This window comes from Thunnus thynnus, chromosome 22 (genome assembly GCF_963924715.1).
Source record: "Thunnus thynnus chromosome 22, fThuThy2.1, whole genome shotgun sequence".
Lineage (NCBI taxonomy): Eukaryota > Metazoa > Chordata > Actinopteri > Scombriformes > Scombridae > Thunnus > Thunnus thynnus.
In genome coordinates, this window is record NC_089538.1 from 15,417,780 (window position 1) to 15,429,040 (window position 11,261).

The 11,261-nt window shown below is 36.5% G+C and overlaps 2 protein-coding genes across 2 annotated transcripts; one reads left to right on the forward strand and one right to left on the reverse strand.

Moving 5' to 3' along the window:
* Positions 1–1,919: 1,919 nt before the first annotated feature.
* LOC137174773 (E3 ubiquitin-protein ligase RNF19A-like) lies at positions 1,920–4,922 on the reverse strand. The gene is made up of 5 exons (XM_067580253.1): positions 4,817–4,922; positions 4,215–4,321; positions 4,026–4,126; positions 3,176–3,346; positions 1,920–3,039 (listed from the first exon to the last, which is right to left on the reverse strand). The coding sequence occupies exons 2-5, from the start codon at positions 4,309–4,311 to the stop codon at positions 2,584–2,586; spliced, it is 825 nt and encodes a 274-aa protein (XP_067436354.1). The 5' UTR covers positions 4,312–4,321; positions 4,817–4,922; the 3' UTR covers positions 1,920–2,583.
* Positions 4,923–4,983: 61 nt separating this feature from the next.
* Positions 4,984–11,002, forward strand: LOC137174772 (ubiquitin carboxyl-terminal hydrolase 48-like). Its single transcript, XM_067580252.1, has 12 exons — positions 4,984–5,083; positions 6,318–6,447; positions 6,544–6,640; positions 6,816–6,931; positions 7,096–7,166; positions 8,129–8,254; positions 8,337–8,432; positions 8,528–8,656; positions 8,742–8,870; positions 8,990–9,030; positions 9,599–9,633; positions 9,901–11,002. The coding sequence occupies exons 2-12, from the start codon at positions 6,390–6,392 to the stop codon at positions 10,170–10,172; spliced, it is 1,170 nt and encodes a 389-aa protein (XP_067436353.1). The 5' UTR covers positions 4,984–5,083; positions 6,318–6,389; the 3' UTR covers positions 10,173–11,002.
* Positions 11,003–11,261: the final 259 nt, after the last annotated feature.

Consider the following 11,261-nt stretch of genomic DNA (forward strand, 5'->3'; position numbering starts at 1 on the left):
ACTGTGACAATTAAGTGTTCCCTTAATTTTTTGAGCAGTATATATATATATATATATGTATATATAACTGCATTAAGATACTTTATATATTTGTAACAGGCAGTAATGTGGCTTAAGCTGGTTTTAAAGCACACTGTATGTTTTATGATAAACATTTTTATAAGTCTTTGAACACAAACTTGATTTAGTTTAGTTGTCAAAATAAACACCAAAGCTTTGAAACAATAGAGCGTGATATAGACAAAGGTTTCTTGGAAAAATGAAAATACTTTTTTCACAAAAAATACACTTATTCCAGGTAATTTACTGTTTCTGAGTTTCTAAATGCTTCAGACTTACAGCATAGAACAGATGCCTTGAAGAAAACGAATGTTGTGTCAAAACACCACAGTGTTGCATCAACAGAAGAACAGTCTGGTGTTGTTAAGATTGTTTCCTCTGGCACACAGGTAAAGAGGTTTGTCTGGGGGCGACACATGAAACACATGAGAGTATGTTGCTGAATTTGTAACAGGGTGTATTAATAAGGTGTACACTGTTGTTGACCAGTTAACTGTTAATCACCTGATATTGTCAACAGCTATGGTGTTTGTTTGATTAAAAAGCTGCTCTGACATCATGCACCATTTATTAAACCCCTTAAGAATCTGTTAATTTGTATTATTTAATAGTAACATGGTAATTACTGTAATATGGATCAATCATGGAAAATCATGTCAAAATCTAATTTCAAAACAATATAAAATTTTTTTACAAAATTGCAAAATCATACAAATTCAACTACCTTTGCGCAGTCTGTTGAAATCAACCTGAAGCATACAGACTTTGTATAATCAGACTGTGTATAATCAATTATACAGAGTCTGGCTTCAGTGCCATTAAACATTCAATTAAAGGAGATACTGAAGAGAAAAACCACACCACACTGTCCAGAAGTCATGTGGATTCCTGTAGATGTGCAAAAGACTGAAAGTGAAAATCTGATCTCAGTGAACACAGTGACACAATACAGTTTATTAGATGTGTATTTAGGGCAGCTTCATGTAGGGCAGAGTCAGTGGAAGAGGTATTTTACACTCAAAGTATATTTCCTGGTACAAAGTGTTCTTGATATTATGATATGATCTCAGGTGAAGTTAAACCAGAAGAACAAGGGGAAAAACATCAGTCAAAGGCAGACTGACGGTAGAGAAGTGTGGAGGACGATGGTTTATAATCCTGAACACAGTCACAGATTGTGGTTGTTACTAGACTCTGCCCCAAAGAGGTGACAGATCTGATGATTTTAAGGACAAGTAACATTCAACAGATTATAAATTCCTACCAAATGGAAACCATGTAAATTACCATCATGTGACACATTTAAGATGAACTGATAGCAATTACCAAATGCAATATGAATTACTACAGAAGTGCATTGTATTCACCAAAAGGAAAGAACATGGAGATGTTTTCTTGTATAATGAAAAAACATAAATAAAGCATTAAAATTATTTTGATATTGACATGAATGCTTATTTGCCTAATTCTTTGGGAATATACAGTAAATGTTTGCTATATGCTTCAGCACTGAGATTTATCCTTTATTTATACAGCACTCTTATCATAACACATGGGCAGGAGTCAGTGATCAAACCAGCAAACCTGTGATTAATGAATAAATGGACTGCACTTACACATGTTCATTCACCCATTCACACACACACATTCATATGCTGATGGCAGGGGAAAGCCACACCATGGCTGTCAGCATGTTTTACCACTTTTTGACACATCCTTTTAAGACATAGATACTGACTCACTGGGAAGACTTTTATTAGTTAATTAACAATTTAAATTACATACATTACAGTGAATATTAGTGCAATTAATTAGAAAATGACTAATCAAAAATTAAGAAACACCATTGCCACTATTGACCAACAAGTTCAATCAAATATGCATTTTGATACAATTTAAATCACTGAATACCTGAGGAAATACTGCATCTAACTTAAAGTAAGTATGAAATTGACAAGACTGTAGATGCACTCTAGTTAGGGATAAATCCACCCACAATGTTATCAATTTATAGGGCTGCATATTAAAAAAAAGATTTATGAAAGTAAAGTTGATGTTTTGGGATTACAGCAAAGTCATACAGTTATGCAGATTACACATCTACTGTATACCAAAGTGGGCCAGATTGACCAATCTGGAGCTATACAGGACTAAACACTATACACTGGACTAAATATGTGTTTAAATATAATGTCTGGTTTGATGATGTAGGTGGATCACTGTTATTTAAACTAATAATATGCAGCAATTTCAGTCACATACATACAACAATTTGGATAAAACATCAATTAGACATTCTGCATCCATGTAAAGTAATACCTTCTTAATTTATGCAGTTATTAATAATTAACTTTTATTCATCAGTTATTAATTCTAACAAAGCAAACTTCAGTGACACAGAAAATACAGCATTTATCAGTGAATACAACAGATATTTTCAATTGATTGATTTACAGGTGAGAATAGACCCCTAAATCTATAACTATCTCCCAGTGATAACAGACAGGAAAAGAATATTCCCTCTTAATTTCTCCGCCACACGGGTACGGAAGTTTGTCTGGGAGCCACACCACCACTGCAGGGGATGAAGTAGGAACTTGTCTTCAGACATGCAAGAGTGAGCTTCAGACACACAAAGCAGAACTCAACCTTACAGCGAGGACAGATGACGTTCTTGCAGCCCGTCTTGTCGTGCTCCACCGTCTGACCACAGGTGGGACAGGCACGGATGGAGGGACAGGCGTTGACCCCTTTCACCTGAGGGAGGGCGGTCATCTTGCAATTCTTTAGAAGCTCGAGGTCGTGGTTGATGCAGCCGTTGTTGTTGCAGCGGTCAGAACGAGGGCGTGGACCTTTCCACTGCTTCTGACACTGCCAGCAGAACTGGTAGGTCTTCTTCTGATCAGCTGTACATATGGTGCACGTGACACACAGGTTGGAGAGATCTTTCCTTTCCACTGTTGTTTTGCACTGGGGGCACTGATGTGGAAACAATGCAGGAAAGAAGAACATCACAGTATTTGACAATCAATGTGATTTCTTTGAAAATGTCTAAATCATAAACAATCCACAGAAAAATCAACATTCAAACAATCAAAAACATTTGACTACTCACCGGTTTGATTTCACAGTATTCTGCAGCAGCCAGGCGGGCAATATTCTCTTCAAAATGCTGCATTTCTTCAACAGACAAATCAGCCAGTCTGCGCACTTCTTGGTATGACCACAGTTTATTGCACAGTCTGGTACCTTCTACCAATGCAGGACATTTGAATTTATAAATGCCCTGAAAACAACAAAGAGAAGAATCAGTTTAGGATTACAGAAAACAGGCTTTTGGTGTGAATATAGTAGTGTCTCAACAAAACTTTTCCTCTTGGGTCTGTGGGGAGGAAGAGAGGGAAATAAAAACTATTTTCAAGTGCTGAACAGAGGACAGACACATACCATCAATAAAAACTAAGGAATATCAGCAACACTGAAGTCAATATGCAACATGTTTTCAATTGAATCTGTTAAAAACAAAGTTTTTATCACTTGATCTTTGATTGAAAGATTGTCATACCATAATTACAAATGTTTTACTAAGAAATGTTCAGCATTGCTGAGATTCTTAACTTTTTAAGTTGTTGTCTTCAGTTCTTGTTTCAGAGTTACATGTCTTGAACCTGCCAGTAGGTGGCAGAATAAGCTAAATGTTGTACATTAGTGGAAGCAACTTAGAATAATATTAGTTGCAGTTTATGGACCGGCCCATGCCATGTCATTGAGGTTTCTGTGCCCAATGTTGTTTTGCTGATTCTTGTACAAAAGTACTCCATTAATGCCATCAAAGTCTGACTGGGGAAACACAAGCACAGTTGAGCATACAGCTGTATTTGTATGATCCCTGTCTCCCTCCCAACTGGATCAGATTGCTTTAATTAAAATCTACATAGAAAACGTGTTTTTAAGACATGAGGTACCTCATCCAGCTGGCTGCGACACCATTGTGTCAGAGAATCAGGAGTGACAGCGTGACCGCAGGACATCTCTGCTCTGAGACAGTCATCTTCATCATCTGAACCTGAAGTGCACAAAAGAAGTAAATTAGTGAAATGTAATTTATGAAAATGTCGGAAACAGAGAAGGAGGAGGTAATAAATGAATCTTACACAGTGGATCCAAGTCATCCCTCCTGTTGACAAACTTCAGGGTCGTGTCTCGTGGGTCGTATCTCTTCTGCACCTCTTCCTGTCCCTGAATGCTCATTTTGATGTTCCTAAGTGGAAAGAGTTACAAGTTTAAAGACTATTTACACTTTTAGTAGTGAAAAAGTTGATTTAAAGTGACACTAGATCCCAGTTTACAGACTAAATGTCATGACTATGATTAGCATCTGAGGTATTTAAGACAAACATCATGGCTGTCAACATGTTTTATATGAGCGTAACTGAGCTGATATCAAATAAACTCAGTGAACTTCCAGCTGATTCATGTTGAAGTAGATGTATTTACAGTGAAACAAACCTATGAAAAACAAAACTGTTAAACCAATGAACAATTTAAGTTACTTATTTAAGTGAATGTTACAGAGCATGTTTATTTTGCGCAGCTTTTTGTAGACTATTTAAAAATAAATTAATGAAACTATTAGTAAAAACAAGTGGATTTTAATTTAGGAGAAGAGCTGAAGCCTATAGAGAAAGATAAAACCTCCTCAATCCTTAAACTGGTAAATAAAAGAAGATTTATGAGGAGAAATGTTACGTCTTACCTTGGTGGCACAGCTTGTCGCAGTTTTTAAGGACTTTCCCGTCAGTGTCGTGCTTAACAGGTAGTACGACAGCCTCACCTGAAACTGCACTCGGGAGGATTATTTCGCAAGAATTCGATACTTTAGAGTAAAGTTTCAGGGTCTGGGTCTAATTTGAAGTGTTGACCCTCCCTCTGTCTGTGTGACGCGGTATCTTCCTCCTTCAACGCTGGTATCGAAAGCGAAAGAAGAATGTAGGAAAGACGTTGGATCCAGATAAGCTGCACGGTGAGTATTCTCGTGATTTACCCTCCCATTTCAATACATGCACTAAGTCACCACACGTGTATACACACCGTAAGAGTTATAGTGTGTCTGTTTGTGGCACTTTAAGGTTTATTTTTTGTGGTTTTACTGTATTCGTGTCAATTTTTTAACTGTCTTTTGGAGTCGGTAGGTAATGGAGGATTGAGGCTGCATGGTTTCCATAACACCCGAACACAACAGTTCACTGCGTTCACTGGTTCCTTTTTATTTAGTAAATCTGCTGCTGTGGAGTTTCTTTTGGTTAAGAAGTCTTAAAGTTTCATCCTGTAGTTTCCTTGTTAAATTATAGATCCATACGCTTTTCTGTCATTCATATAGTGTGCATACAAATATTTTAGGGTCACCTCGAAATGGTTTCTGCACTGCTGTTTCTTAAAGGAGCAGCGCAGAAACCCTATTTTATCACTATTTTACACTGAGCTGCAACTATTAATCAATTAATCAATTAGTTGATCGCAAGAAAATCAATTGGGAACTATTATGATGATCAAATAATCGTTTCAAGCCAGGACAGCCATGAAATCAACAGATTTGGAGATCACTGTTACTGATTAGTTACTAATTCAGAGATTACCGACTAATTTTTGCTCAGTAACCTCTAAACACATAGATAGCTACATCTAAACATAAAAATAAAGTGTTTCTGCATTAAACCAGTACAACAGAGTAATGATAAAAAAAAATAGGTAAACTTTAATCAAATTTTGACAATTATTGCCAGTATTATTGAAATCATAATAAATTCCATACTGTATGCGAAAAAGTATTTCAGTCATCCACCCAACAGGCTCCTTCAAGAGTTTAATGCACCAAAAATAACATTTCTTATTAGCTAACAAAGTGGTATCAAAATAAATGTAAAACCTTCTGTATCTACTCGTGTTACCCAACCCAAGTTCCTAATTATCCACTTTTGTGCTTAGCACGACCCAAACACTTAAATTTCTAAATTATTTTGGTTATAAATCCACTACAGTATAATTCTTTAATGCTTAACTCTGGCTGTTTTTACAGTGCAATGTTCTATTGACATTATTAAAGTGAATGCTACCTGCCTAGTTCATAAGCAGTGAGTGTAAAAAAAGGCCACACTTCAAAAATACCAAACTGTTGCCTTAAAGGTTGTCCTTCTGCAGGTGTTTTGTAACTTGCTTGCTGTCCTTTAACTTCTGCTGTATCACATGTGTTTTAACAGGTTCATTCCACACATCTGAAGACAAATTCAGTGATCTAAAAATGTCAACACTCTCGTTTGAAGGACATCAGTATGAATCGTTACCTTTTTGAAAAGTTCACAGAGGAACTAGACCGCATCAGCATCTCAGGTGAGTGACATAAAATGATGAGTTCTATGATAATGTGCTTGTTTTTTATTCTTTCACTGTTAATTTTTTTTTCCATTTTTGAACTTGTGTCTTTAGATCATTATGGCCTGAACAGTCCAGGTCTTACCTGCTATTTAAACAGCGTGCTTCAGGTGCTTTTCATGACTGAAGACTTCCGGGAGGCAATAAAACGGTTTGTAACCTCAGCTTTGTTCTGAGTGTGTTTTGATTTGATCAAATGAGAATCAAAAGAAAGAGGTTTATCTAGGTCTTTATATTAACTCAAGGCTAGAATGTGAAATCACTTGACTTTGCCTCACTGGCTTTACATCTACTAAAGTGACATTTACCTCTTGTATTTGCTACAGATGCCACATTAAAGATCCAACAACCATTGACCAACACCTGGAAAGATTGTTTACTGATTTAAAACAGAGTACGGCCAAAACACATGGCATCACCGAAACGCTGGGGATTACAGACGGTAAGTCACGACTTTAGACACCACATTGCTGCTGTAGGTGCTTGTGGATTAAAAACCTGCAGACTCTTGAGCCTAGCACGGTCTCAGAGAGGCTGCACGCATATAAATGATACTACTCTTTTACATTAAAAGCCCTTTCATTGTCCAATCAATTCTACTTTCAGTATATAAGCAACGTGATGCTGCTGAGTATTTTGAGAAGATCCTGTGTCTGACCAATCCAGAGGCATCCAAGGTAGAGACAAATCACAGAACATGCCATTAAAGGATAAAGCTGGTGTTTTTCTGTATTTTTTTCTATTTGTCAACAAATCTCATGTGCAGAACCAAACAAACAATGAACTGATCTACTGACGAGTATGATGTGTGCATCCAGAGCCTGATTTATCTTATTCCTCTGTGCCATAGACCTGTTTTCCAAAAACTATTAAAACACATAAATAAGCCACATCATTACACTTGACTTTGTACCAAAGTTCTTTGAGAAATTTACAATGTAGTACAAAGGCAAGAGGTTGCGAGATGTAGCACAACAAGCTAGTAAAGCTCCTTAAATGGAACAGCGTTCCCACACATATGTAGTGACATCTACCTTACTCAGAACTACTCTCTGAAGACTGAAAACATGAATGTAGTCTTTGGAGCCATTTCTAATAAACCAACATGTCCATACCCTCCGGGGCAAAGGAACATGTCAGTAATTGCAAATGATATAAAAAAGAAATTTACAATAAAAAATATGTAAAACATATTCTAAGTGAGAAAAATTGCTACAAGTTTAAATGTTAAATTGAAGAGAATGGAATGAAATGTGCAAAATATTGACCAGGAATGTGCAGATGATCATAGTGTAAACAGTATATGCAGTGTGCAATGAATAATAATAATAATAATACTACAAATTGCGTTAAAGTAACGTGCCATGTTAGATCAAAAATCATAGCAGTGTGCAAATATAAGATTATGAGATTTTATGTTAATATAACATGTAATGCCCATGGGTGGGATAGAGTCCATGTCAGTGGGGGTCCCGGGCCTTGTTGATGAGCCTCAGTACTGGAGGCGAGCAGGGATGAATAATCCAAGTGGTGTTGGCCTTTTTATATTTTATACAAAAAAAAAAAAATATATTATGTATTGCTTTAACTACCAGGCTACAGAGCACTTACTGAACCTTTCCTGTATATTTGTGTCTAGATATTCAAGGGAGAGCTGAATCACAAGACCATATGTCTCAAATGCAAGGAGAGGAACGATTGCAGGAGCTTTTTCTGGACTCTGCCACTTACGGTGGAAAGTTCATTTGGTCAAATCTACAGCGTGGTAATATACTGATAAAAATGTATTTTTTTATTAAGGGAGAAAAGAAGAACATGAAGAGTTAATCAATTTATTATGTTTACAGGAGAAAGGGTTGAAGGCATTCTTCAAGGAAGAAAAAGTCTGCGGGGACAACAAGATGTACTGCGACCGCTGCAGTAAAAAGCAAGATGCAGACTTTGTGAGTGTTAAATTTGATCTTCTGAACTCTTCAGTAAGATGGTTGACTCTGCGACTGCCTCTTATTCACACAGTTGTTTTGATTATTTGGTGCAGGAATGTGAGATAACACAAAATCCAGAGATTCTGACCCTGCTGCTGAAGAGATTCAGCTTTGACTTCAAGCGCAGGTGTTATTTCAAGCTTCACTGTGAAGTTGACGTGCCCCAAACTTTACACATAAAGGTGTGTTTTTATTTTCTCAGCAGCAAATTGTTTTAACTTAACATTTTTTAAATGTGGTGACTTTGTTTTATTTTTCTCTCTTCAGAGTTGCACGTATAACCTCTACGCTTTAGTGAACCACTTGGGTAATCTAATGGGAGGTCATTATACTGCACAAATCAAATCTTTTGAAACTGATGCATGGTATCAGTTCGATGACCACACTGTTCAAAGCGTAAGCGGGTTAATTTTTCTATCTCTTATTGTATAAGCAGTCAAATTTCACACAGTTAAACATACAACATCAAGTTTACCATCATATCAATTAATGTGATATTGTTCTCATGTCTACAGCTCCAACGACCACTCTTTGTGGCTGGAAAGAACTCTTTGAGGTAAATGTTGCCTTCATTTTAACCAGAGATGAGCATCATTTCCGGAGTGTTCATGATGTCATTCAGCAGTGAGGCAACTAGAGTTTATGTGCCTTGCTCAAATGCACTTTGATTGGTCTTTTGCTGTTTTTTGTGAATAATATTTTAAACTATTACAATAAATCAAGATGAACATACAAATCATAAATACAATTTAAAAAGCAAATTAACAAAAAAACTGAGCACATAAATTTGGCAAGCAATTTGATATTGTTAGATTAATAAGTTAATTAGATAAATTCTACATACACCCAGTCAGAAGCATTGTGTTCACAAATGGGTACATATTTGTGTACACATACAACATTAATAATATTATAAAACCTGTGCACCAACTCTATAAATACTTAACAATATGCATACACAAGGATTGGCACTGCAGTTGCCTACAACAACTAATATCACCACGTACATTTCTGGGGTCACTTGAAAACAATCCACAGACTAAGCAGTGACACTTAGTTGCAATCTATAACCTTATAAAAATGTAACATTCAATAGGGCTTTTGTTGTTTCTAATTTTTCCCAGGTCTTCCACTGCTTACCTGCTCATGTACAGGAAGGGTAAGTTCACAAATGTATAACTTCTTGGTTTATTGATTTTTGTTTGTCACTGTTCTGACTTTTCATTTCTAATTAAATGAATGTATTTGCTCTTTAAATTAGCCCAAGACTTTATTTAGATCCAATGAGAAGGACCTTTGTCAGCCAATTAAAGACAGACATTACTTCACTATTGCCTGCTTGAAATATAGTTTATTACAAGGCTAGGTCTGTACACTTCTGCTGTTTATGTATGTTAGAAATAACCTCCCTTCTCTCTCTTCGAAGTGAACAGAAATCCAGGACCAGGTGACCAGGAAGCTTATTTTGCACATTCAGATGTTGAATCTGAAGGAAGACGTGACAAAGCAGAGAGAGGAGAGGTTCCTGTTCCTCGTCATCAGCTGAAGGACAACGGAGGGAAACACTTGAGACACTCCAATGGTGATATAGTAAAGAAGAGCAAGGATGACACGGTTAGGAAGAAAGTGCTGAACATTTCTGGAGAACCGAAAAAACAGACAAAACAGAGAGCAGCATGCGTGAGGTCACACAAATAGATGTTGCCTCAAACAGACTTTGTAGCAGATGGAGACCAATCTATGCAGAAAATCAAGCAACTTAAGGAAGAACAAGGAGAAAGTGCAGGATGTTATTCATGTAGATGACGGCTGCAAACTGCAGGCTGCACAAACTGTGACAAAAGGAGAAAACACTGCAAGTCTGAGAGAGAAAAGAAATGCTAGGAAGAGTGAGGCCAAAGTCAAAAAATGTTTCTGCCTCTGAAACAGGATTAACATTGAAAAAATACTTCTGTAGCAAGACTCATGCAGACCTTTTGACATTGTTGGCTGTCTATTATGTATTTCTATCAACTGTGACACATAAACTGACTGTGATCAGGGATTTTTTTGTTTGTTTGTTTGTTTGTTTTGATTAAATGTCTTGCTTGTTATTGATAAATGTTACCATTTGGTACAGCATACAGAAATAGGAAGTGGTGGAAAAAGTACTCAGATCCTTTACTTAAGTAAAAGTAGCAATATCTCAATGTAAAAATACTCCATTATAAGTGAAAGTCCAGCATGAAAAATCCTACTTAAGTAAAAGTACAGAAGTACTATCTGCTAAATTTACTCAAAGTATTAATAGTAAAAGTACAAGGTTTGTAGAAAATCCACAGCAGTGACTGATACATTAAATATGTTTAATAAAGTACATTATTAATACTAATGAATCGGTGTGTAAGCAGTATTTTACTGGTTAGTTTCAACTACTTCATATTAGCTAGTTCAGTGGTTCCCAACCTAGGGGTGGGGCCCCTTCCAAGGGTCACTAGATAAATCTGAGGGGTCATGAGTGTCACTTCCTGCCAGGACTTTCTGTATGTGTCTGGATTTTTAGTTTAGTTCCTGTTTTATTTTGATATCATTTTTGTACCTTTTACGTCTGTGTCTCAGTCTTTTGAGTTATTCAATAAATATTCTGCTTTTGATCCTGCCTGCCATCCTTTGCGTTTGGGTCCACCTGCTCCACTCACTGTGACAGTGATTAATTAGAGAGGAAAGAAGAAAAAACTAAGTTTTGCTATTAATTTGGATTCATTTTTCAGACTTTACTCTTTGATTTGGAATTTTACTCTTTGGGCT